A 23,929-nucleotide genomic window follows, 5' to 3' on the forward strand; every position below is an offset into this window, starting at 1 on the left:
ATTCCAGTCAGGGGCATGTGCCTGGGTTGTGGGCACATCCCCGGTGGGAGATGTGCAGGAGGCAGCTGATCGATGTTTCTCTCTCATCGATGTTTCTAACTCTCTATCTCTCTCCCTTCCTCTCTGTGAAAAATCAATAAAATATATTTTTTTAAAAAAAAGAGGAATAAGAAATCTTTTCTTTACATGATCCATGTAAAAATATTCCTAAACTTATAAAATAAAATGTGAAAAAGTTGCAAAGAATACTTACTATAAAAAATAAGATTACCAAAGGCTCAGGGGTGACGTGTCCCACTCACCAATCTGGATGAAAGCCTAACCAAAATTAGAGCCCTGACCTAGTTGCCAGAGACATAAGAAGAGTAGACTCCCCTTCCCAACCAAAGCACACAGCACTGGAAACAATGATGGGGTAGAACAGGGGCATATTCCTCCACCTGCCTGACAAACTGCTGAGAGGAGACAAAACCTCTCCTCACACTCCCTCTGACTCTATCCGAGAACAGACTAACTCCCATCAATATAAGTTGAACCCATGTTGTTGTTGTTTTTCAAAAAAAAAAAAAAATTCCTCAATTTCTTATATACAATATTCATATTTTAACCACAAAATCCATTCCATAATAATCCTTGCCAGGTAAATGCATTTTGATGCTGCCTGGCCCTTTGTTGTCTATACCTGCTTTGTGTTGAGTGCTCTCAGTTGCCAGAAGAGATGGCAAAAGAGGCTCACAGACAATGGACATCAGACCTCCCCACACCTGTCTCCAGATGGTCTCAGAGGATTAAGTCTCCATCAAGTGGATAGGCCTAAACATAGTGGCAGCCTCACCCAATTTCAAATAAAGTTTTGTTCCCTTTTTAATAGTTCTTAAATATACAACTTTCTTCAGAACACACAGCTGAAATCTTACCCTTCTTTGTGGGGGAAAGAACAGCAATGCCTACATATATTTTCAGCTAACACAAATATTTCTCAGCAAAGAAAAAAAAGGGGAAATGATTTTCTAAACTAAATCAAGAAGAGAACAATACCTCCTCCAAGTTTTTCTGTTTATTTCACTTATCTTCCATCCTAGGAAAATAACTTAATTCTACATAGGGCTTTTCCAATAAAGATATAGAAAACAGCATCTCGATCTGTAAAGAGCTTTGTAATGGTAATTCACATAGCAATCCAGAGAAAACTGGTTTGCTGATGGACAAACTGCAAATTGCCCCTAAATGTACTGGCCATACAACTCTAGTCTCTCATGATAATCTTTTAAGAATGTCTACATCAAACTGACCCCGCAAGCCTAAATGAAAAGATAGTGATGCCCATTAACCTGGCTACCCCAAGTAGCTGTGGCCCACCCTATACTCTCCCAGACCCTACAACTCTCTCCCAGTGCAATCAGTATGAAATAAACTGATGGCTAAAAACTAAAATTTCATGTTTCCAACTGGCAACCTACATCAACCCCAAAGGATGAAGAATCACTTAAGAGATTTCAGATGCTCTATGAAGAAATTCACTTTAACACTTACATCTTTAAGACTCTGCATACATTACAACACTGCATTAGTGATACAAGTTATAAAATATTTTCCATTCCTTTGGATTTTGCATATGAAGGTTTTGCATCAATCACTGCAGGTAGTTTGAGCAAGTTTTGTTTTTGTGTTTGTTTTTTTAAACATGCATTCAACTAGATATGATTTCAGAATACATTAATACTCCCTTTTCATCATTACAGTTAGCTAAAAAAAAATTGCCAGGCAGCCCCAAAACATGACTTGCTTTAAGACCAACCCATAGTTAGTTGGAGACTAATGGTGCTGAGATCTGCAAGGCTGGACCATAGTAGTATTTAGCTAAGTGTCGAGAGCATTAAGAAGAGAAAGTCCTGGTTGGAGGCACAAGGCCTGCAGCACCAGCTGTGGAATATCCAGGATGTGACTGCACAGCTCCATCCTCAAACCTGGGCAGGAGGGAGAAAGACACACAATCACAGAGCTCCTCTGGCACTGCTGCTATGAAAAGGAGGCATTTCAATTAGAGGAGGATGAAATCCAAAAAGGGCAGCAGAAAGAAAATGTTCCTGATACCCGTGGACCTCACAGAGGCTTCCAATTACAACTGGAATACTACTTATTTTGCAGGAGGCAGGTACAAGAAACATAGTATAGCAAGTACTCAATGGTTTCCTTCTTTTTTCTACTTTGTAGAGACCCAATATGAGCAAAAATTTAAACACTTGGATGAACAGTCAGGTAGCATTTTTCTCATTAGTGCTTAAATTATGGTAGACTTGCCATTCTCCACTGGTAAAAAAAATGCACTTTAGTCAAGAGCCAACCTAGGCTTCACCAGTCACTTACATTTGCAGGTGATCACCACTGAGGGGGCACGTAGCTGTAGGTGGGCGTTCCTGGACCCCGATAGGTGGGCACAGTGACTGGGTGGGGGGCGACAGGAGTTGGGGAGTGGGCAGTAAGCAGGGTACCTGCAAGAAAGAGGAGTGTGTGGCAGGTAGCACTGCCCACAGTCAAGGCTGTCCTTACATCATCACTACACAACTTTATGCTGCCTCTGACAAGGAGGAAGGTAAGGAAGAGGGAAAGGGCCTTGGACCTTGACTGCTGTCAGAACTCTGATTATATAAGAACTACTCAAAGATGTATAAACACAGAAAGCTCATAATGGTAATACATTTGTGGAAACCTTTATGTTTTCCTTTCATATAAACACACTCAATTATTTTTGTGGATCAGATGATAAAAGACAAAGTAAAAATATTATTCAGCCTTTAAAAGGAAGAAATCTGTCACATGTTACAACTCATATGAACCTTGAGAACATTATGCTAGGTGAAAAAAAACAGTCACAAAAAGACAAATACTGTATGATTCCACTTATTTGAAGTCCCTAGAGTAGTCATTGATAGAGGCAGAAAGAATGCTGGTGTCAGGGTTGGCGGGCAGGGGGGAAGAAAAGTTGTTTAATGGGAACAGCGCTTCAGTTTTGCAAGATAAAAAAAGTTCTGGAGGTGTTTCACAACAGTGTAAATATACTTAACACTACTGAACTGTACCCTTAAAAATTATTAATATGAAACAAATAAATGGAAGAGAGGGATTGAGGGAGATTCCAAACCATATAAGCTTCAGAGTACATTAAGCTAAATGTATTTTTCCCTAACCTGAAGAAAAGGCAGCGATTATCTGAGTCCATTTGCAGACAAGCACTACCTCAAAAATAACAGCCTTCACTCTCTTCACTCTCCTGTCTCCCTGCCCACACTCATCCCAGACCTGTCTTCCCTTCCATCTACCTGTCACAAACATGTACATGACAGAAAGTATAATCTCTTTTGCCTTCAAAGATAAGTATGGGAAAACCAAATAAAATAGAGACTAAGAAGAAACACCTTTCTCTCTGGCATGATTTTCTTAATTGAAGTAAAGTTTAGAAAACATAGAGGATACAATATATATATTTTTTAATCCCAGTCCTGGGCAACCAAGTGCATCGTGTGTACCTGGCCCCTGCCACAGAGGTGCCAGGACTCCAGGTAGATGTGTCCATCCTAGCCAGGGTTCGCATCTCTCAGTGGTTTATTTTCCTTGGGAAATAAAGTCAATGAATGCCAAAGGATTTCTACAAGTAGCTGTGATGTCAATTAACACAAGACTAGCTTTCCTAGACAGACAATTTGGCCTGCAAAGGAACCCATACTAAAAGGTCCAATCCCCCAGAATATAAAGTTGCCCTTCTGCTTTACAGAGGAGATCTGGTCACAGAGGAGATGCTCACAGAGGAGATCTGGTCACTCCTAGTTCCTACTGTCAAATGGCTCAACTCAGCAACAAAGTAGCCCTCTGAAATTCAGAGAGTGCCATCCAGTCATACTCTACCAGGAGGGTACTTGGTTCATGATTTATTACTCTAACCCCCACTCCTGTCTTGTCTTAACTGAAAGGAGGAGGAAAAAAGAAAAATATAATATGGTATTCCATCTCAAAAGAATATGTCCTTCCACACAATTCTAGAAATAAAATATCAAGGCCAGGGGTCAGAGTATTAGTGAGCTCTCCCTTCCCAGCTCTCCTGCCACCATAGAACAGGAAACCCAGAGTCGACTCACCTGCCGACATGGCCATAGTGGTCCCAGCCACCATACCCATGGTGACCCCGTTGCCTCTTGGAGGAGGGATGGGAGCAGGGTACACTGTCGCCGGCATGCCGTTGGGCTGCACCACTGTGGTGTGGTGGATGACGTGAGGGGGTGCTGCATACAGGTGCTGTGTGTAGAATGTGCCTTGCTGTGGGGAGGAAGAGCGACAACTTTAACAGGACTCTACACCCAGTGTGTAAGACCCCAGATGGGATCTACATATACAGTGCCCAAGAACAGTATCAAGAGCCTCACAGTGCACCCAAGGCCTACCTGTGCATATGGGCTTTGCTGGGGGTAGGCACTTCGCACAGGGTAGACAGCAGTCTGGTATGGGTTGGGGGAGGAGGAATATGGTGGCACCGCCCCACTGGTGGGGGAACAGGACACTTTATAAGGTGTGCCAGGAGTGTAACCTAAAACAAAGAAGCCCAATGAACTTTTCACAAATCCACATTTGCCAGACAAAAGGAAGGAACCAAGTATACAGTGATAAGCGACTCAGTTTTCCAGCCCTGACCAAACAACATATGACACCATTGTGGCCCCATATGAGCTCCACTAAGATCTGACTTCGTTACTTAATGTATAAGAATGTGTATGTAGGGTGGGAGTCACTTTGGAAGAAAGAATAAAAACAGAAGGAAAAAGTAATTCTGAAAGTACATTCACCCTGGCTGGCATGGCTCAGTAGTTGAGCATCTACCTATGAACCAGGAGGTCATGGTTTGATTCCTGGTCAGGGCATATGCCCGGGTTGTGGGCTCAATCCCTGGAGTGGGGTGTGCAGGAGGCGACCGATCAATGATTCTCTATCATCATTGATGTTTCTATCTCTCTCTCCCTGTCCCTTCCTCTCTGAAATAAAATAATAATTTTTTTTAAGTACACTCATAGGAAAAGGGAAAAAACACCTATCCTGATGGAATATAAATTGGTACAGCCTTCTTGGGGCATACTATGGCATTAGGTCCATAATTTCACTTATAAAAATTTGTTTTGAAGAAATAAGCATGGGCTGCCAGTCGAGGTGGCAATGTAGGTAAACTCAATATTGAAACCTCCCACAATAACAAGAATTACAACTAAACTACAGAACTATCACTCAGAATGCCTGATATCTAGCTAAACAGACAGGTGTCCTATAACTAAGGACATAAAGAAGAAGCTACATCAGACTGATATGAGGGATGAAGATGCTGAACAGGCTGGTCCCACACCCACATGGAGCAGTTACTAGGTGTACCGGTAAATAATGGTGGATTTTGTAATCAAAGAAAACACAATAATTTCAAGAGAAACATCAAAAGTGCTTTATTCAAAGTAATGTCCATTCACTAGCTACACATTTCCCCCATCTTTCAGGTAATTTGTGGATACCGTCCCAATAAAACTTTTCTTGTTTTGAAGCAAACCATTCAGAGACCCAATTTTCCAATTCTTTGTACGTTTTGAAGTGCTGCTCAGAAAGTGTGTGTGCCATCGATCAGAACAAATGGTAATCTGAAGGAGCAAGGTCTGGTGAACAGGGCAGGTGGGTTAATACTTCCTAGGCAAGATCTTTTAATGTGTCTTTAACTGGTTTTGAAGTGTGTGATGGTGCGTTATCAGGAAGCAAAATTACTTTGCCCTGTCTTCTGGCCCATTCTGATAGTTTCACGATCAAAGCATGGTTCAAATTGATTATTTGTTGTCGGTAGCAATCAGTATTAACGGTTTCACCTGGTTTTACAAGCTCATAATACACCACACCTTCCTGATCCCACCAAACGCAGAACATTGTCCTCTTTCTGAAGCGATTTGGCCTTGCAGTCGATGTTGATGGTTGACCTGGATCAACCCATAATTTTGTACATTTGGGATTCTCAAAATAAATCCACTTTTCATCACCAGTCACAATTCGATGCAAAAAAGACTTTCTTTCATGCCGTTGAAGCAACATTTTACTGATGACTTTTTGGTTTTCCATTTGTCTTTCGTTCAGTTGATGTGGCACCCATTTTCCTTCCTTTAAAATCTTTCCCATTGCTTGTAAATGATAGGAATTTGTTTGCTGAGCAACGTTTAATCTTTCTGCAAGTTGTTTTTGAGTTTGCCATGCATCTTCATCCAATAATGTTTGTAATTGTTGGTCTCCAAACTTTTTCGGTTGACCTGGACGTTCTTTGTCTTTCACATAGAAATCATCACTTATAAGGCATTTAAACCAGCGTTCTCAAGTAGTATCTTGAGATGGAGCATGTTCACCATAAGCTTCCTGAAGTATACAATAACTTTTTCTTCAAAATAAAGAATTAACACTTCCCACAAATGTTCTTTTTTTGGCATGAAATTCGACATTTTTAAGCATAAAAATATCTATGATGCTAACACCTTCAGCAAATTTGACATGAAGTTTTGAAGCTTGCTGTCAATACAACAAAATAGCATACATATCAAATCCCATATATATCACCATATGTGTAACTCCATCTATCGAAAAAAATCCGCATTATTAACTGGTACACCTAGTAAAAATCAGGAAAAATATCTCAACTGTGGAGCAAAGAGTCCTAGTGGTGGGAGAAGTCCCCATAATTTTTGACTGTGAAAACCTGCAAGAGTTGTAGCTGAGTGAGACAAAGGGCTCCTGAAGTCCCAGATGTTCCTCTTAAAGAGCCTGTGCAGGGACTTACTTGAACTCATGCAGTATGAGCTCCAGCGCTGGAGCAGAAGCTCAAAAAGTGCCAGGGACAAATGGGGAGGAACTCAATTGCCTGGCATTAAGGCAAGGGTTGGAGGGGCAGCTTTCCCCACAGAAAGAAGTGCTGGCAGAAGCCATTGTTTCTTTGCTGAGCCCTCCCACACAGCCCGCAGAAGGCCGTGATATCTGAATCTCCAACAACCTGGTGATTCCCTGCAACCCTGCCCCATCCAACTTGCTGGCCCACCCAAACCCTTCCCAGTGGCTTTTCCTTACAACTGCCTGTGTTAGCTCATGCAGCAGATTTTCCTAAAATCTCTCAAACAAGCACCATCTGGCCTCTGTGTACCCCATACCTCTTCTAAGTGGCCCCAGACCTGACACAAGTAGCAGCCTAACTTGGTTTGCAGCTTGGCCTATCTTGGGCACCTCCAAGGCCAGCACAAATAGCAACCATCTAAAGAATGCTTTGTAGCTCATGCCAGGTGGCCCTGGGGAGAGCACAAGCAGCAGTTGACCTTGGACTGCAACTATTAGGAGGCCCAAGAGCCAGCACACCAGGTGGAGAGCTTCAGACCACATCAAAGCACCACCAAACCACCTCCATGAGAGACATACTCGAGGGGTGGACTCAGAAGGTACCTAAGCCCCACTGAAGTGAGTTCTGCTCCATGGGGTCGGCCCTTGCACAGCAGATCCTCTAGTGGTCCCAGCCAGTCCTCACAGCTGATCAAGAAGGTGCACACAACCCACATAAGGAGCACAGTCTGGAGTGCCCAGCTCGGATTACTGTAGAGACTGAGCCACTGGGCCCTAAAGACACCATCTACATAAGACCACTCTACCAAGACTAGAAGGCATACAGCAGCGGTTCTCAACCTGTGGGTCGTGACCCCTTTGGCAGTTGAACAACCCTTTCACAGGGGTCGCCTAAGACCATCCTGCATATCAGATATTTACATTATGATTCATAACAGTAGCAACATTACAGTTATGAAGTAGCAACGAAAATAATTTTATGGTTGGGTCACAACATGAGGAACTGTAATTAAAGGGTCAGAAAGTTGAGAACCACTGACAATCAGGCTCAACCTAATACACAGAAACAAACACAGGGAAGCGGCCGAAATAACAACACAAATGAAACATGTCCCAAATGAAAGAACAGAACAAAACTTCAGAAAAAGAGCTAAACAAAATTAAACCGAGCAATCTACCAAAAGCAAAGCTCAAAACACTGGTTATAAGGATACTCACTGAACATAAGGAAAATGTAGAAAAACTCAGTGAGAACTTCAATAAAGAGATAGGAAACATAAAAATGGAGATAGAAAACATAAAAAAGATCCAGTTAGAAATGAAGAATACACTAACTTAAATGAAGACTACATTAGAGGGAATCACAGTAGAGAATCAAATCAATGACTTGAAAGGTAAGAAAGAAGAAAACACCCCTCAGGACAACAAAACGAAAAAAATGAAGATAGTGTAAGGAGCTTCTGGAACAATTTCAAGCTTACCAACATTCATATCACGAGGGCACCAGAAGAAGAAGAGAGCAAGAAATTGAAAACCTGTTTGAAAAAAAATAATGACATGCCCTGACTGGTTGCTCAGTGGTTAGAGCATCGGCCCATGGACTGAAGGGTCCCAGGTTCAATTCTGGTCAAGGACACGTACCTTGGTTTGCAGGCTCGATCCCTGGCCCCAGTTGGGGCGTGTGTGGGAAGCAAGCAATCAATGTGTCTCTCTTACAGTGATGTTTCCCTCTGAGTGAAATAAGTCAGACAGAGAAAGACAAATACCAGGTGATTGTTGTCTCTCCCCCTCCCTTCCACTCTCTCTAAAAATAAATGGGGAAAAATATCCTTGGGTGAGGATTAACAAAAAAAAAACAAAAAAAAAATAATGACAAAAAACTTCTCTAACCTGGTGAAGGAAATAGACACAAAAGTCCAGGAAGCACAAAGTACCAAACAAGATGAACCCAAAGAGGCAAACACCAAGACACATCATAATTAAAATGCCAAAGTTTAAAGACAAAGAGAGAATATTAAAAGTAGCAAGAGAAAAGCAGTTAGTTATCTACAAGGGAGCTTCTATAAGACTGTCAGCTGATTTCTCAATATAAACTTTGCAGGCCAGAAAGGCTTGGCACAAAATATTCAAAGTGATGAAAAATCAAGGACCCACAAACAAAATTACTCTACCCAGCAAAGCTCCATTTAGAATCAAAGGGTAGATAAAGAGCTTCCCAGAAAAGAAAAAGCTAAAGAATTCATCACCACTTAATCAGCATTACAAAAAATGTTAAAAGTCTTCTTTAAGAAAATGAAATTTTTTAAAAGATAGAAAATATGAATAAAATGCCAATAAATACATATCTATCAACAATTATTTTAAATGCAAATGGATTAAAGTCTCCAATCAGAAGACATATGGCAGCTGAATGAATAACAACATAAGACCCTTAACATATGCTATCTACAAGAGACTTGTTTCAGATAGAAAGACACAGGCTAAAAGTAAAGGTATGCAAAAGATATTTCATGAAAATAGAAACAAACAAACAAAAAAGCTGGGGTAGCAATACTTATACCAGACAAAACAGACAAAGGCTATACCAAGAGACAACGAAGGACCCAGCAATTCTACTTCTGGATATTTATTCGAAGAAACCCAAAACATTAATTCAAAAAGGCATATATATCCGTATGTTCGATGCATCATTTACAATGGCCAAGCTATGGAAGCAACCTAAGTGTCCATCAATATTATTTTTAATAAAGAATTATGCATGGTAGTGACATTAGCATCATGGTAGCATGAGACGCTCCCTTATCTCTCCCCTTCTATCAGTAACAAGTAAAGCATCCATGACTCAACAAAGTCTCCTCACCCAACACACCAGGACATTGGAAAGATCCACGCATCTGTACAGCTGAAAATGTGGACTGAAACACATAAAGGAGTAGGAACTGGGGGAACAGCAGAGGTGTCACCTCCAACCCTGTTCCCACCACTACGACTCTGGCTACCCCAGAGTCAACATACATGACTTCAGCCTCCCAGCCACAATGCCACAGGCAACCCCAGCTCTGTGGGAAACCGCCTATTGTCTTCACTGGCAGAGAAGTGTAGACAAGGAACCTGGAAGGCTGGTGATCCTTGAAGCCCTTGCAAAGGTCAGGGCTGTGCACCCATTGTTAGTCCAGACAGTGGTAGCTGAAGCAACTTCCCCATTTATTATTATGTAAATCCTTGCTGATGGGCTAGTCTGCCTGTTACTGGAAATTGCCTGCCTAAGGGCTATGGGTGTATCCCAAACCAACAAAAGGTTGGCTCGGCCTGGGCTGGGGGGGGGGGGGGGTCCTTCTCCTTGAGTTGGACTTGTCCGCCTGGTCCCCCAATATTCCCAAATTATCTTTTGTCTCTTCTCTCTCATTTGTGTGCGGCTCCTCTTCCAGATCCTGAACCCTGAACCACGCAGGATGTGGAGGGAAACATTTACCACACAGCTCTCTCCATCCTCCAACCCCCATCGCACTGCCACAGCAGTACCCACAACCAGATGACATAAGATGTGGTGGAGGCAAATGCTATGCTGGTGACTCTGATATGTGACCCCAGCGACACTAGCAGCAGCAAGACACTAGTTATCCCAGAGTAACAAACAGCAATGACAAGGCACCAACGACACCTTTGGTGGAGAGAGTAAAGCACTAGTTCTCAAATATAGCCAGAGGCATGTCAGGTAGGAGAAACCAAAAATATGTGCTATTGCACCATGTACTGGAAAACTAAAAAGGCCTCTAATTACCAACCTGATGGACTCTTAGGATCAAAGTAAACAACAAAGCTGTACCAAAATAAGAAAGGTATTGGCTACTTCAAATGCACCTAGAGGAATAACTCATCAAACACCATAAAAAAAAATCATGGTTACATGGTAGCAGATAAAGAAAATAATAATTCTCCCAAAACCACACTTAAAGTCATAGAAGATTGTGATCTAACTGAGAGAGAATTCAAAATAGGCAACGTGAAGAAACTACATGAAAACTCAAAAATTCAGATCAATGGGTTCAATAATAAAATTAATAAGCAGAATAAGTAAATTAACAAAGACCTAAACAGAAATTCTGCAGCTGAAGAACCCAATAAATGAGATGATGAATGCTTTGGAAATATAGCAGATCATATGGAATAGAGAATTGTGGGAGCTCCAGAGTAGATCATATAGAAGAGAGAATTGTGAGCTGGCAGATAGAAATCTATAAATAATTCAGGCAGATGAGTAGTGAGAACTATGATTTTTTTCAAAAATGAAGAACTCTATGAGAACTATCCAACTCCATTAGAAAGGGCAACAAAATGAAAATGGGTATTCCAGAAGGATAAGAGAGGGAGAAAGAAGCAGAGAGCTTATTTAGAGAAATAATGGATGAGAACTTTCCACAACTGAGGTAGGAATTCAATATACAAAGTCCATGAAACTAAGAGAACACCTAAATATCTCAATGCAAACAAAACCTTCTCCAAGACACATCAAAACTGTCAAAAGTCAATGATAAAAAATTTTAAAGGCAGCCAGAGAATAAAAGATGGTAACCTACAAATGTACCACCATCAGGCTATCAGCTGATGAAACCTGTGGACGAAAGGGGCCACATGCTGACCTGACAAGCTCAGGAGAGGCCTGCATGGCAGTTTTGCAGACTCAGAGACCTAAAGTAACCACAAAGAATGGTCTGAAATTAAACCTTAACTAAAAGCAGTTATGGTGGGCAGTTATGTCCTAGGCCAGTATCTTCACTTGTTGTGCCCAGATTTCAAGATTCCCAAGAACCCCCACAGGGAGCCAGCGAGTCCGATGCAAAAGCAAAGAGTCATTCATTTCAAACCTAGGTTTGGCTCCCCTGCCACACTCACCGATGCAACGGTAAGCTCCAGTGGCTGAGAGAGAGCGAGGCCTGATGGGATTGTGGGTTTTATAGTAAGGGCAGGGGAGGGGACTGTGGGCCCCGCCGATTGGCCAAGCGCGAGTCGGGTCTTGTTACACAGGATGTGGTCATCTCTCTGGCGTGCACGTCCCTTGATTGTCATTGGTTAGTTTAAAGAAATCCTGGGCGTGGCTAGCAGGGGCCTGGGCTTCCGGGAAGAAGGCACTCTCCTGAGCACATGGTGGCCGCCCCAAAAATGGAGGACCCAGGGCAAGATGAAGGGCACAGTCCTCACCCCCCCCAAGGGCGAGCTGAGCCCAGGCTCCAGGGGCCAGTCTGGTTGCTGGGGGTCCAGCAGATCGACCAGTTCCAGCCCAGACAGGAAGTCCACGTCCTCCGTCTCGTTCCCGGGGGCGCTGGCGATCGCCTCCTCCTCCATCTCCTCGAGCGAGGGCATGTGCCCCACCCCGCCGCCGCTGCTGCTGGGTCCGGTCCGGGGGCGGCAGGCGGGTGGCAGCCTGCGCCGGGCTCCCACCGTGGGCTGGGGAGTCGGTGCCCGAGGCCGCCAGCAGCGTGGTCAGGCCCCGCGATGACTCGCCCTTTCACACTGACAAGATCAACTTTGATCCTTACTGAGCCCATTTGCCTTTTTGCCTCTAAGATAACATACCCTTGAAATGTCTGGGTAACTTGTAACTTCCCTTTTTCTGGAGCCCCTGGGGCACAACCAAATGTTCTGGGCCCCAGGACAGATACTACAAATTCCTTCATTATCATGTGAATTGATTCTGCACCCACCTAAGTATGTGTCCATCATTTTACTTTTTATCCTATCACAGAGGTTTCCCCCGCTTCGATTAATCCCACCTCCTTAAATCTGTCACCAATGAATTTCATGTATAAATACGGATGTAACCCTGCCATTCTCTGGAGCACTATCTCAATTCGTTGAGGTTCTGCTTCCCGGCATATGTCGACAATTTGGCTCAAATAAACTCACAAAAATTCTTTACAGGTTTCAATGGGTTTTTTTTTTACGTTAACAAACCCTATAGGCCAGGAGAGTGAAATGACATTTAAAATACTAAAAGATACAAAATGTTAGTCAAGAATACTCTATCAAGCAAAGTTATCCTTTAGATATGAAAAAGAAGTGAAGTCTTTCCCAGATAAACGAAAGCTGAGGGAGTTCATAACCACTAGATTTGCCTTGCAAGAAATGCTTAAAGGAAGGAGCTCTTCTACCTAAAACAAAAAGCACAAGTACCCAAAACTCTGAGTAAGGTGATAAGAAAACAGAATCAGAAGTTTGTGATTCAATATCAGAAAAGGCTGTTAGACAATTACAGTATAAAGGTTAAGGAAAAACAAAAAGCATTCTAAATAACTACAGCTACTTCAACCTGGTAACAAACTCAATATCAAAAAGCAACAATTTGTGCCAGCTCAGTGGTTGAGTGTCGAACCATGAACTAAGAGGCCACTGGTTTGATTCCTAGTCACGGCACATGCCCAGGTTGTGGGCTCATTCTCTAGTAGGGGCCGTGTAGGAGGCAGCCGATTGATGATGTATCTCTCTCAGCTATGTTTCTATTTATCTATCCCTTTCTCTTCCTCTCTCTCTAAAAAAAATCAATAAAAGCATATTTTAAAATTAAATAAATGAACAGCTATATGACAACAAATTGGATAATCTAGAAAAAAATGAATCACACAACCTTCCAAAATTGAATCATGAAGAAACAGAGAATCTAAATAAACCAATCACCAGTATGGTGATTGAAACGGTAATCAAAAACCAAGAGTCCAGGACCAGATATGGGCTCACTGGTGAATTCTACCAAACATTCAAAAAACATTAAATACCCATCTTCCTCAAACACTTCCAAAAAATTAAAGAGGAGGGAATGCTTCCAAACTTATGTTACAAGGCCAATATTATATTGATATCAAAAACAGATAAAAACACTAACAAATAATATTATTTGGATAAAAAATAAATACAAAAATCCACAACAAAGTATTAGCAAACTGAATAAAACAATACATTAAAAGAATAATATGCATGGTCATGTGAGACTTATTCCAGAGATGCAAAAATGGTTCAATTTCTGCAAATCATTGTGATACACATTAAAAAAATAAAGGATAAAAATCATTACCTTCTCGCCCTGGCCTGATGGCTTAATCAGTTGGAGAGTCATCCCGTATACTAAAAGGTTGAGAGTTCAATTCCTGGTCAGGACCCTTACCTAGGTTGCAGATTTGATCCCTGGTCCAGGAATGTAAAGGAGGCAACCAATTGATGTTTCTCTCTCACACACTGATGTTCTCTCTCTCTCTCTCTTTCTCTCTCTCTGTCTGTCTCTCTCTCTCCCCTCCTTCCTCTCTTCCCAAAATCAATAAAAACATATCCCTGGGTGAGGATTTGAAAAAAAAAACAAACCATCTTTAACAACAACAATGAAAAGTCCTAGCCGGTTGCTCAGAGTGTTGACCCATGAACTAAAGTCCACCACTTTTACTGGAAGTCCTAGAAGGAGCAATTAGGCAAAATAATAATAATAATGATTAATATAAATGAATAAATGGCATCCAAATAGGAAAGGAAGAAGTAAAACTGGTGACATGATTATATAAAGAAAATCCTAAAGACTACCAAAAAAATTATTAGAAATTATTAATAGATACAGTTAAGTACAGAGTACAAAATCAATTTACAAATATTGTGGTGGTTCTATATACTACTTACAAACTATAAGAAAGAAAAATTAAGAAACAATCCTGTTTAAAAATCACAAGAAGAGTAAAATATTTAGGAATAAATTTCACCCAAGAGTTGTGAAATGCCTGTACAATGAAAGCTATAAGACATTTAAAAAATGAAGATGACACAAAGAAATGGAAAGATATTCCATGTTCATGTACTGGAAGAATTAACATTATAAAATTGTCCATATTACCTAAAGCAATCTACAGATTTAATGCAATCCCTATAAAATTCCAATGGCATTTTTCACAGAAATAGAACAACAAAAACAAAAAACCCTCTAATTTGTACAGAACCACAAAAGATACCAAGCAGCCAAAGCAATCCTGAGAAAGAAACAGAGAGAGGGAGAGAGAGAGAGAGAGAGAGAGAGAGAGAGAGAGAGAGGAGAAGGAAGGAAGGGAGGGAGGGAGGGAGGAGAGAAACAAGCTTGAGAGGAGGAAGGAAGATGGCTGCCAACGGGAAGGCAGACTGCAAGATAGTGTGAGAGAGAGAACTATATAACCGGACACCCGGAGGAGAACATGGGGAGACAAAGAAACAGCCCGCATATGAAAGAAAAGCAGGTATCACCAGAAAAGGAAGTAAACGAAACGAAGGCAAGCAACCTGTAAGAGAAAGAATTCAGAGAAATGGTCATAAGGTGGATGAAAAGAATGAAAGACAAATTCAACAATATGTGTAAGAAACAAGAGGAAATGAAGAAAAACCAAGAAGAAATTAAAAATGACATCACTACTATAAAGACCTCAATAGAAAGCATCAACAGTAGACTAGAAGAAGCAGAGGACTGCATCAGTGAGCTAGAAGACAAGGTTGGAAAAAATATCTAAACAGAGCAGCTTCTAGGAAAAATAATTAAAAAACAGGAGGAGAGCCTAAGAGACCTTTGGGAGAACACAAAATGAAACAACATCTGCGTAGCTGGGATGCCAGAAGCAGAGGAAACTGAGCAAGGAATAGAAAACCTGTTTGAAGAAATAATGACAGAACACTTCCCCGATAAAGGGAAGAAAAAACTCACAAAAATCCAAGAAGCTCACTGAGTCCCAAACAAATTGAACCCATAAAGACTTACGCCAAAGCACAATATAATTAAATTGGCAAAAACCTACGACAAAGTAAGAATACTAAAAGCACCCAGAGAGACAGAAAGTTACTTATAAAGGATTCCCCATCAGACTAGCGACTGATTTCTCAACAGAAACACATCAGAACAGAAGGGAATGGAATGAAATATACAAAGTCATGAAAAGGAAGGGTCTGAATCCAAGAATACTGTACCCAGCAAGGCTATCAATCAAAATTGAGGGTGAAATCAGGAGCTTCACAGACAAAAAAGAACTGAGGGAGTTCATTACCACCAACCCAGCAATGCAAGAAATGCTGAAGGGTCTACTGTAAAAAGAACAAATAGGAAACGAAGAAGGAACACAGGGATAAGAATAAAAATGGCGACAAGTACCTATCAATAATAACTTTAAATGTAAATGTATGAAATGCCCCAATCAAAAGAACTAGGGTAACTGGGTGGATAAGAAAACATGACCCATATATCTGCTGTCTACATGAACCCCACCTCAGGAAAAAAGACACACACAGACTGATGGTAAAGGGATGGAAAAAGGTTTCTCAGGCGAATGGAAATGAAAAAAAAAAAAAAAAGCAGGGGTAGCAACACTTATATTTGACAAATAAGATCTCAAAGTGAAGGACATAAAAAGAGATAAGGAAGGCCACTTCATAATAGTAAGTAGAGCAATCCAACAAGAAGAAATAAGTCTGGTAAACATATACGCACCCAATACAGGAGCACCCAAATACATAAAAAAACTTCTCGAGGATATCAGGGGGGAGATTTACAGTAATACAATCATAGTAGGGGACTTTAATAGCCCACTATCACCATTGGACAAATCCTCTAAACAAAAAAATCAGCAAAGAAACATCAATCCTAAATAACTCATAGATCAGATGGAATTAATTGACATCTTTAGAACATTTCACCCCGAAGCTACAGAATATACATTCTTCTCAAGTGAATATGGGTCATTTTCAAAGATAGACCATGTATTGGGTCACAAGCAAAGTCTCTTCAAATTCAAGAAGATAGAAATCATATCAAGCATCTTCTCAGATCACAATGGCATAAAAGTGAAAATCAACTACAATGAAAACAGTCCAAAAAAATCAAACACATGGAGACTAAATAGCATGCTATTAAACAATGACTGGATTACCAGAGAGATCAAAGAAGAAATAAAAAACATTATGAGCCGAAACCGGTTTGGCTCGGTGGATAGAGCGTCGGCCTGCGGACTGAAGGGTCCTGGGTTCGATTCCAGTCGGGGGCATGTGCCTGGGTTGCGGGCATATCCCCAGTGGGAGATGTGCGGGAGGCAGCTGATCGATGTTAGTCTCTCTTCGATGTTTCTGACTCTCTGTCTCTCTCCATTCCTCTCTGTAGAAAATCAATAAAATATATTAAAAAAAATAAATAAACATTATGGCAACAAACGACAATGAAAACACAACAATCCAAAACCTATGGGACACAGCAAAAGCAGTCTTGAGAGGGAAGTTCATAGCTCTACAAGCCTACTGCAAAAAAATAAGACAATGGTAATAAATTACCTAACCCTACAACTCAAAGAGTTAGAAAGAGAGCAACAAGAAAAGCCCAGTGTAAGCAGAAGGAAGGAAATAATAATGATCAGAGCAGAGATAAACGACATAGAGACCAACAAAACAGTACAAACGATCAACAAAACGAAGAGCTGGTTCTTTGAAAGGATAAATAAGATTGATGAACCTCTAGCCAGGCTCACCAAGAAACAAAGAGAGAGGACCCAAATAAACAAAATCAGAAAGAGGAGAAATAACAGTACACCCCATAGAAATACAAAGGATTGTTAAAAAATACTATGAACAACTCTACTCCAACAAACTGGACAACCTGGAGGAAATGGACATATTCCTAAAAAAAATACAACCTTCCAAAACGTAATCAGGAAGAAGCTAAAAATCTCAATAGGCCAATAACTATGGAAGAAATTAAGGCAGTAATCAAAAAGTTTCCAGCAAACAAAAGCCCGGGGCCGGACAGCTTCACAGGGCAATTTTACCAAACATTCAAGGAAGAACTAAAAGCTATCCTCCTCAGACTATTCCAAAAAATTCAAGAGGAAGGAACACTTCCAAGCTCATTCTATGAAGCCAGCATCACCCTAATACCAAAACCAGATAGAGACAACACAATGAAAGAGAATTACAGGCCAATATCCCTCATGAACATAGATGCCAAAATACTCAACAAAATCCTAGCAAATCGGATCCAGCAGTACATCAGAAAGATAATACATCATGACCAAGTAGGATTTATTCCAGGGATGCAACGATGGTACAATATCCACAAATCAATAAATGTGATACATCACATAAACAAATTGGGAGATAAAAACCACATAGTCATATTCATTGATGCAGAAAAAACATTTGACAAAATCCAACACCCATTTTTGATAAAAGCTCTCAGCAAGGTGGGAATAGAAGGATCATACCTCAACATGATAAAAGCCATATATGACAAACCCATATATGACAAACCCAACATAAAAAAAGCCATACATGACAAACCCACAGCCAAAATCATACACAATGGGCAAAAACTAAAACCATTTCACCTAAGAACAGGAACAAGACAGGGATGCCCACTCTCACCACTCCTGTTCAGCATAGCACTGGAAGTATTAGCCATTGTGATTAGACAAGAAGAAGAAATAAAAGGCATCCAAAATGGAAAAGAAGAAGGAAAACTGTCCTTATTCGCAGATGACATGCTATTGTACTTAAAAAATCCTAAAGACACAATCAAAAAACTATTAGACATAATAAATGAATTTGGCAATGTAGCAGGATACAAAATTAACGCCAATAAATCTATGACATTTCTATACACCAATAGTGAACTTACAGAAAGAGATACTTAAAAAGCAATCCCATTTACCATCACACCAAAAAAATTAAGATACCTAGGAATAAACTTAACTAAGCAGATAAGAGACCTCTACTCAGAAAACTACAGGACGTTGAAAAAAGAGATAGAGGAAGACATAAACAGATGGAAGAACATACCATGTTCATGGATTGGTAGTATCAACATCATTAAAATGTCCATACTACCCAAAGCAATCTATAAATTCAATGCACTCCCCATTAAAATACAAACAGCATATTTCACAGATCTAGAACGAACTCTCCAAAAATTCATCTGGAATAAAAAAAGACCCCGAATAGCTGCAGCAATCCTGAGAAAGAACGAAGTAGGTGGGATCTCAATACCAGATATCAAGCTGTATTACAAAGCCACTGTTCTCAAAACTGCCTGGTACTGGCACAAGAACAGACATATAGATCAATGGAATAGAATAGAGAACCCAGAAATCGACCCGAACCAATATGCTCAATTAATATTTGACAAAGGAGGCAAGAGCATACATGGAGCCAAAACAGTCCCTTCCATAAATGGCCTTGGGAAAATTGGACAGATACATGCAAAAAAATGAAACTAGACCACCAATCTAACACCATACACAAAAATAAACTCAAAATGGATAAAGGACTTAAATGTACGATGGGAAAGCATAAAAATAGTAGAGGAATCCAAAGGCAACAAAATTTCAGACATATGCCGAAGCAATTTCTTCACTTATACAGCTCCTAGGGCATTGGAAACTAAAGAGAAAATAAACAAGTGGGACTACATCAAAATAAAAAGGTTCTGCACAGCAAAAGAAACCACCAACAAAACAACAAGAAAGCCCACTGCATGGGAGAACATATTTGCCAATGTTATCACCAATACAGGTTTAATCTCCAATATTTAAAGGGAACTCATACAACTTAACAAAAGGAAGATAAACAATCCAATCAAAAAATGCGCTTAAATAGACACTTTTCAAAAGATGACATTCAGAAAGCCAAGAGACATATGAAAACATGCTCAAAGTCACTAATCATCCAAGAGATGCAAATAAAAACAACAATGAGGTACCATCTCACACCTGTCAGAATGGCTATCATCAACAAATTAACAAATGACAAGTACTGGCAAGGATGCGGAGAAAAAGGAACCCTCGTGCACTGCTGATGGGAATGCAGACTGGTGCAGCCACCGTGGAGAACAGTATGGAGTTTCCTCAAAAACACTAAAAGTGGAACTCCCATTTGATCCAGTGATCCCACTTCTAGGAATATATCCCAAGAAATCAGAAACACCAATCAGAAAGGATATATGCATCCCTACGTTCATAACAGCACAATTTACCATAGCTAAGATTTGGAAACAGCCTAAGTCCCCATCAGCAGATGAATGCCCATCAGCAGATGAATGGATTAGAAAATTGTGGTAAATCTACACAATGGAATACGATGCTTCTGTAAAAAAGAAGGAATTCCATTTATGGATAATAAAGACCATTATAAACTGATGAACAAAAATAGATACAGAGGCAGAGCAGCATCGAACAGACTGTCAAAGTACAGCGGGAAGGCTGGGGAGGTTTGGGGTGGGGGGGTGATAAGGGATCATCCGAAGGACTTGTATGAATACATATAAGCATAACCAATGGACACAAGACGCTGGCGGGTAGGGGAGTCCAGGGGAAGGTCAAGGGGAAAAACAAAAGGAGACATATGTACTACTCTCTGTAATACTTTAAGCAAGAAAACAAAATTTAAAATAAAGAAACTTGACTTCATCCTATCTAATAAAGAAGGAATATGCTAATTGACCATCATGCCCTCACAAGATGACTGCCCCCACAGCCAGTAAAGGATTATGCTAATTGACTGCCACACCCTCAAAGATGGCAGCACCCACAGCCACAAGATGGTGGCACCCAGTCCCCTCCGCCCCACCCGGGCAGTGGCCGCTCTGCACACCTGCCTCTGGAGTCCCAGGTCCCTTCAGCCCATGTAGCTGCCCAGGGCTGGCCCGAGGCACAGGCAAGCCTCAGATGTTGGCTGCCCAGCCACCCAGGGCTGGCCCAAGGCTCAGGTAACCACGGCCGGCCGAAGCTTCCGTTGCCGGCAGTGGCAGCAGCAGAGTTGTGATGGGGGCATCGCCTTCCCCTGATCACCGGGTTGCCTCCCACCCCTGAGGGCTCCCAGACTGTGAGAGGGGGCAGGCTGGGCTGATGGACCCCCTCCTCTAGTGCATGAATTTTCCTGCATCAGGCTTCTAGTACTATAATAAAAGCTACAATAATCAAAAGAATATGGTATTGGAATAAATTCACACACAGACCAAAGGAACAAAACTAAAAGGCCAAAACTAAGCTCACACACATATAGTCAACAAGTTTATGACAAAGGAGTCAAGAACATACAATTCAGAAAGAATACTCTCGTCAATAAATGGTGTTGGAAAAACTGAACAGCACTTGTAAAAGAATGAAACCAAATTACTTCACTACCTTATAAAAATTAATTCAAAAATTGATTAAAGACTTGAATGTAAGGCCTGAAACCATAAATTGCATAGCAAAAACATAGGTGTGCTAAGATCCTTGACCTTAGCCTCAGGGATATTTTTTACTCTAATGGCAAGAGAAACAAAAACAAAAACAAATAGGACTATATCAAACTGAAAACATTCTACACAGCAAAGGACATAGTCATCAAAAACAAAAATGAAACCTACAAAATAAAAAAAGATATTTGTGAATCATACATTGAAATGGGGTTAATATCCAAAATATACAAAGAAATCATACAACTCAACAACAACAACAAATTAAAAGTGGACAGATGGCCTGACACCAGAAAAGCTCCTTCCCCAAGACCTAGTAGCTGTTAAGCACGTGTTTCTAGGAATTGATAAGGGCTATGATCTGGAAGGGTGGCTGACAGTCTATCTGGTAAGGAGTGAGATGCCTGGCTCCCCTTCCTGGTCCCCTCATCTTAACAGAGAACAGGGGTTTATTCTCCTGGGAGGGTAAAAGAATGTAAAAGAACTGCTATTTCCATAGCAGCTTTATTCATAATGACCAAATGTCCACCAGCAACTGAGTTACAGCCACACAAAGAAATACTATTCACTAACCAAAAGGATAAAACTTCTAATACACACAACATGGGGTAATTCTCAAAAAATATATATGGCGCGAGTGCACGTGCGCATGTGGCGGGCTTTCTCCAGAGCCCTCGGAGGTGATTAATTAGTAGTTGACCAACATGCAAAAGTAAGTGGTAAAAAGCAGCAGAGCTGATGAGTCATGAGGATGTAAGTATGTTTGAAGGCTCTCACACCCTCTACTCCAAAAATCATGAATAAACTGGAGGACAAGAAGGACCAGATGATACCATGAAGAGAAGTTTCCAAGCTCTCTATTGCCATTTGTTAAAAAAAAAAAAGGCAAACAATCCAGGCCGGCCAGCGCTGGCACAGAAACCGCACCATCTTGAAGGGCAGAACTGCTTGCGACTAGGATCCTAGCTGCACCACCACCCAGTCTGGCCTTAGACGCAAATCGGGACCCCACAGCCACTCGGGATAAAGACATGCTACCACAGTTGCAGACCCACGGACACCATGACTCCAGACATCCCGGCTGCAGATTTCTGTGAGTCACAGAGCACATCCCTCTCCACGCCCACCCGCTGCAGTGGCATAGGGCCTGCTAGACCCACACCATGCTGGCAGGCCTCCTGCTGACACAGGAGAGCTGTGCAACTTGACTTTGACTCTGGGAGTGTTTCCCATAGCATGCGAGTGGGCCTACCACCTACACTGGGAGGCTGTGCAAACTGGCCCGCCAAACAGACCAGGGACCCTGATTTTCCACACAAGAGGCCGCACTGAACATCAGTGATTTGACTCTCGGCATGCACACAGGAGGACTCTGTTTCTCATTGTGTGTGCAAGGGCTCACCGATTATCGGTGCGTGTACACTGAGTGCCAGTGACTCCAATTCAAGGTGCATGCGTGCACAGGGACCCTGATTCTCGGTGCAAGGTCACACCAAGTAACAGAGACTCCGATACTCGATACTTGATTCTCAGTGCACGCACATGGGGACTCTGATTCCTGGCACATGCTAGGGGGCTCTGATTTTCGGCGCACACCTGCAGGAACTCTTTCTCAGCATGGCGCATGCGGGGACCTTGATCTTAGAGCGTGCAGGAGGCAACATGGAGTGCTGGTGGCTCTGATTCTCGGTGCACGTGGCTTCCACCAACTTACGGCAGCCACATGTCTCGGTGTCAGAGCTCTTCAATGACACTCAGATGGCACAACGCTCCCACTGCACAAGGCTCAGGGCCCTGCAACTCAGCACTTAGAAAAAGAGGCATCGCCAAGAAAGGAAATAAGTGAAACGAAGGCATGAAATATGACAGAAAAATAATTCAGAGTAATGGTCAGACAGTTCACAAACCAGGACAAGGAAATCAACAACCTAGGCAAAATTCAAGAAGAAATCAAGAGTGATATAGCTACAATCAAAAACGCTATGGAAGGTTTCAACAGTAGACTAGAAGAAATAGAGGACCGAATTAGTGAGTTAGAAGATAAGGTAGAGAAACAAGCCCAATCTAAACAGCAACTGAAGATAAAAAGCAGGAGAAGAGCCTAAGGGACCTTTGGGACAACACAAAATGAAGTAGCATACATAAAATAGGGGTGCCAAAAGGACAAGAAGAGCAGCGAGGACTAGAGAATCTACTTGAAGAAATAATGACAGAAAACTTTCCAAATATGGGGAAGAAAAATGTCACACAAGTACAGAGAGTCCCTAGCAAGATGAACCCTAACAAACCCACACCAAGACACGTCATAATTATAATGGCAAACGTTAATGACAAAGAGAGAAGCTTAGTGTCTGCAAGAGAGAGACATAGAGTTACCTACAAAGAATCCCCCATTAGATTAACAAAGGATTTCTCAACAGAAACACATGAAAGCAGAAGGGAATGGAATGAAGTATACAAACTGATGCAAAGCAAAGGACTGAATCCAAAATACTCAATCCAGCAAAGCTATGAATCAAAATTGAAGGGGAAATCGGGAGTTTTGCAGACAAAAAAAGGCTAAGGGAGTTTATAACTACCAAGCCAACAATACAATACTAAAGGGAATACTGTAAAAAAAGAAATAGAAAAGGAAGAAACACAGGCATAAAGAACAGAAATGGCTTTAAACAAATACTTATCATATATAATAAAGAGGTAATATGCAAATTGACCATCAAACCCTCGCACAAGATGGCCGCCCCCATGTGGTCAAAGATGGCAGCCAGAAGATGGCCGGCAAGGGAGGGCAGTTGTGGGCGATCAGGCCAACAGAGGAGGGCAGTTGGGGGAAACCAG

At 41.4% G+C, this 23,929-nt stretch overlaps 1 protein-coding gene across 22 annotated transcripts in view; it reads right to left on the minus strand.

Moving 5' to 3' along the window:
* The window catches only part of FAM168B (family with sequence similarity 168 member B), a 135,828-nt gene that overhangs the window by 38,415 nt on the left and 73,484 nt on the right, over nucleotides 1–23,929 (minus strand). For 13 of the 22 annotated variants that reach the window (XM_036297735.1, XM_036297734.1, XM_036297727.1 and 10 more), the window contains 4 exons: nucleotides 4,437–4,579; nucleotides 4,134–4,311; nucleotides 2,368–2,492; nucleotides 592–1,967 (listed from right to left, as the gene is read on the minus strand). In XM_036297735.1, the coding sequence (XP_036153628.1) occupies nucleotides 2,380–2,492; nucleotides 4,134–4,311; nucleotides 4,437–4,579 (434 nt within the window). In that variant the 3' untranslated portion in view covers nucleotides 592–1,967; nucleotides 2,368–2,379. Of the gene's footprint in view, nucleotides 1–591; nucleotides 1,968–2,367; nucleotides 2,493–4,133; nucleotides 4,312–4,436; nucleotides 4,580–23,929 lie in introns of those variants that run through there. The other 9 variants (XM_036297725.1, XM_036297724.1, XM_036297723.1 and 6 more) reach the window with 2 other exon arrangements.

This window comes from Myotis myotis, unplaced genomic scaffold (assembly GCF_014108235.1).
Source record: "Myotis myotis isolate mMyoMyo1 unplaced genomic scaffold, mMyoMyo1.p scaffold_m19_p_3, whole genome shotgun sequence".
Lineage (NCBI taxonomy): Eukaryota > Metazoa > Chordata > Mammalia > Chiroptera > Vespertilionidae > Myotis > Myotis myotis.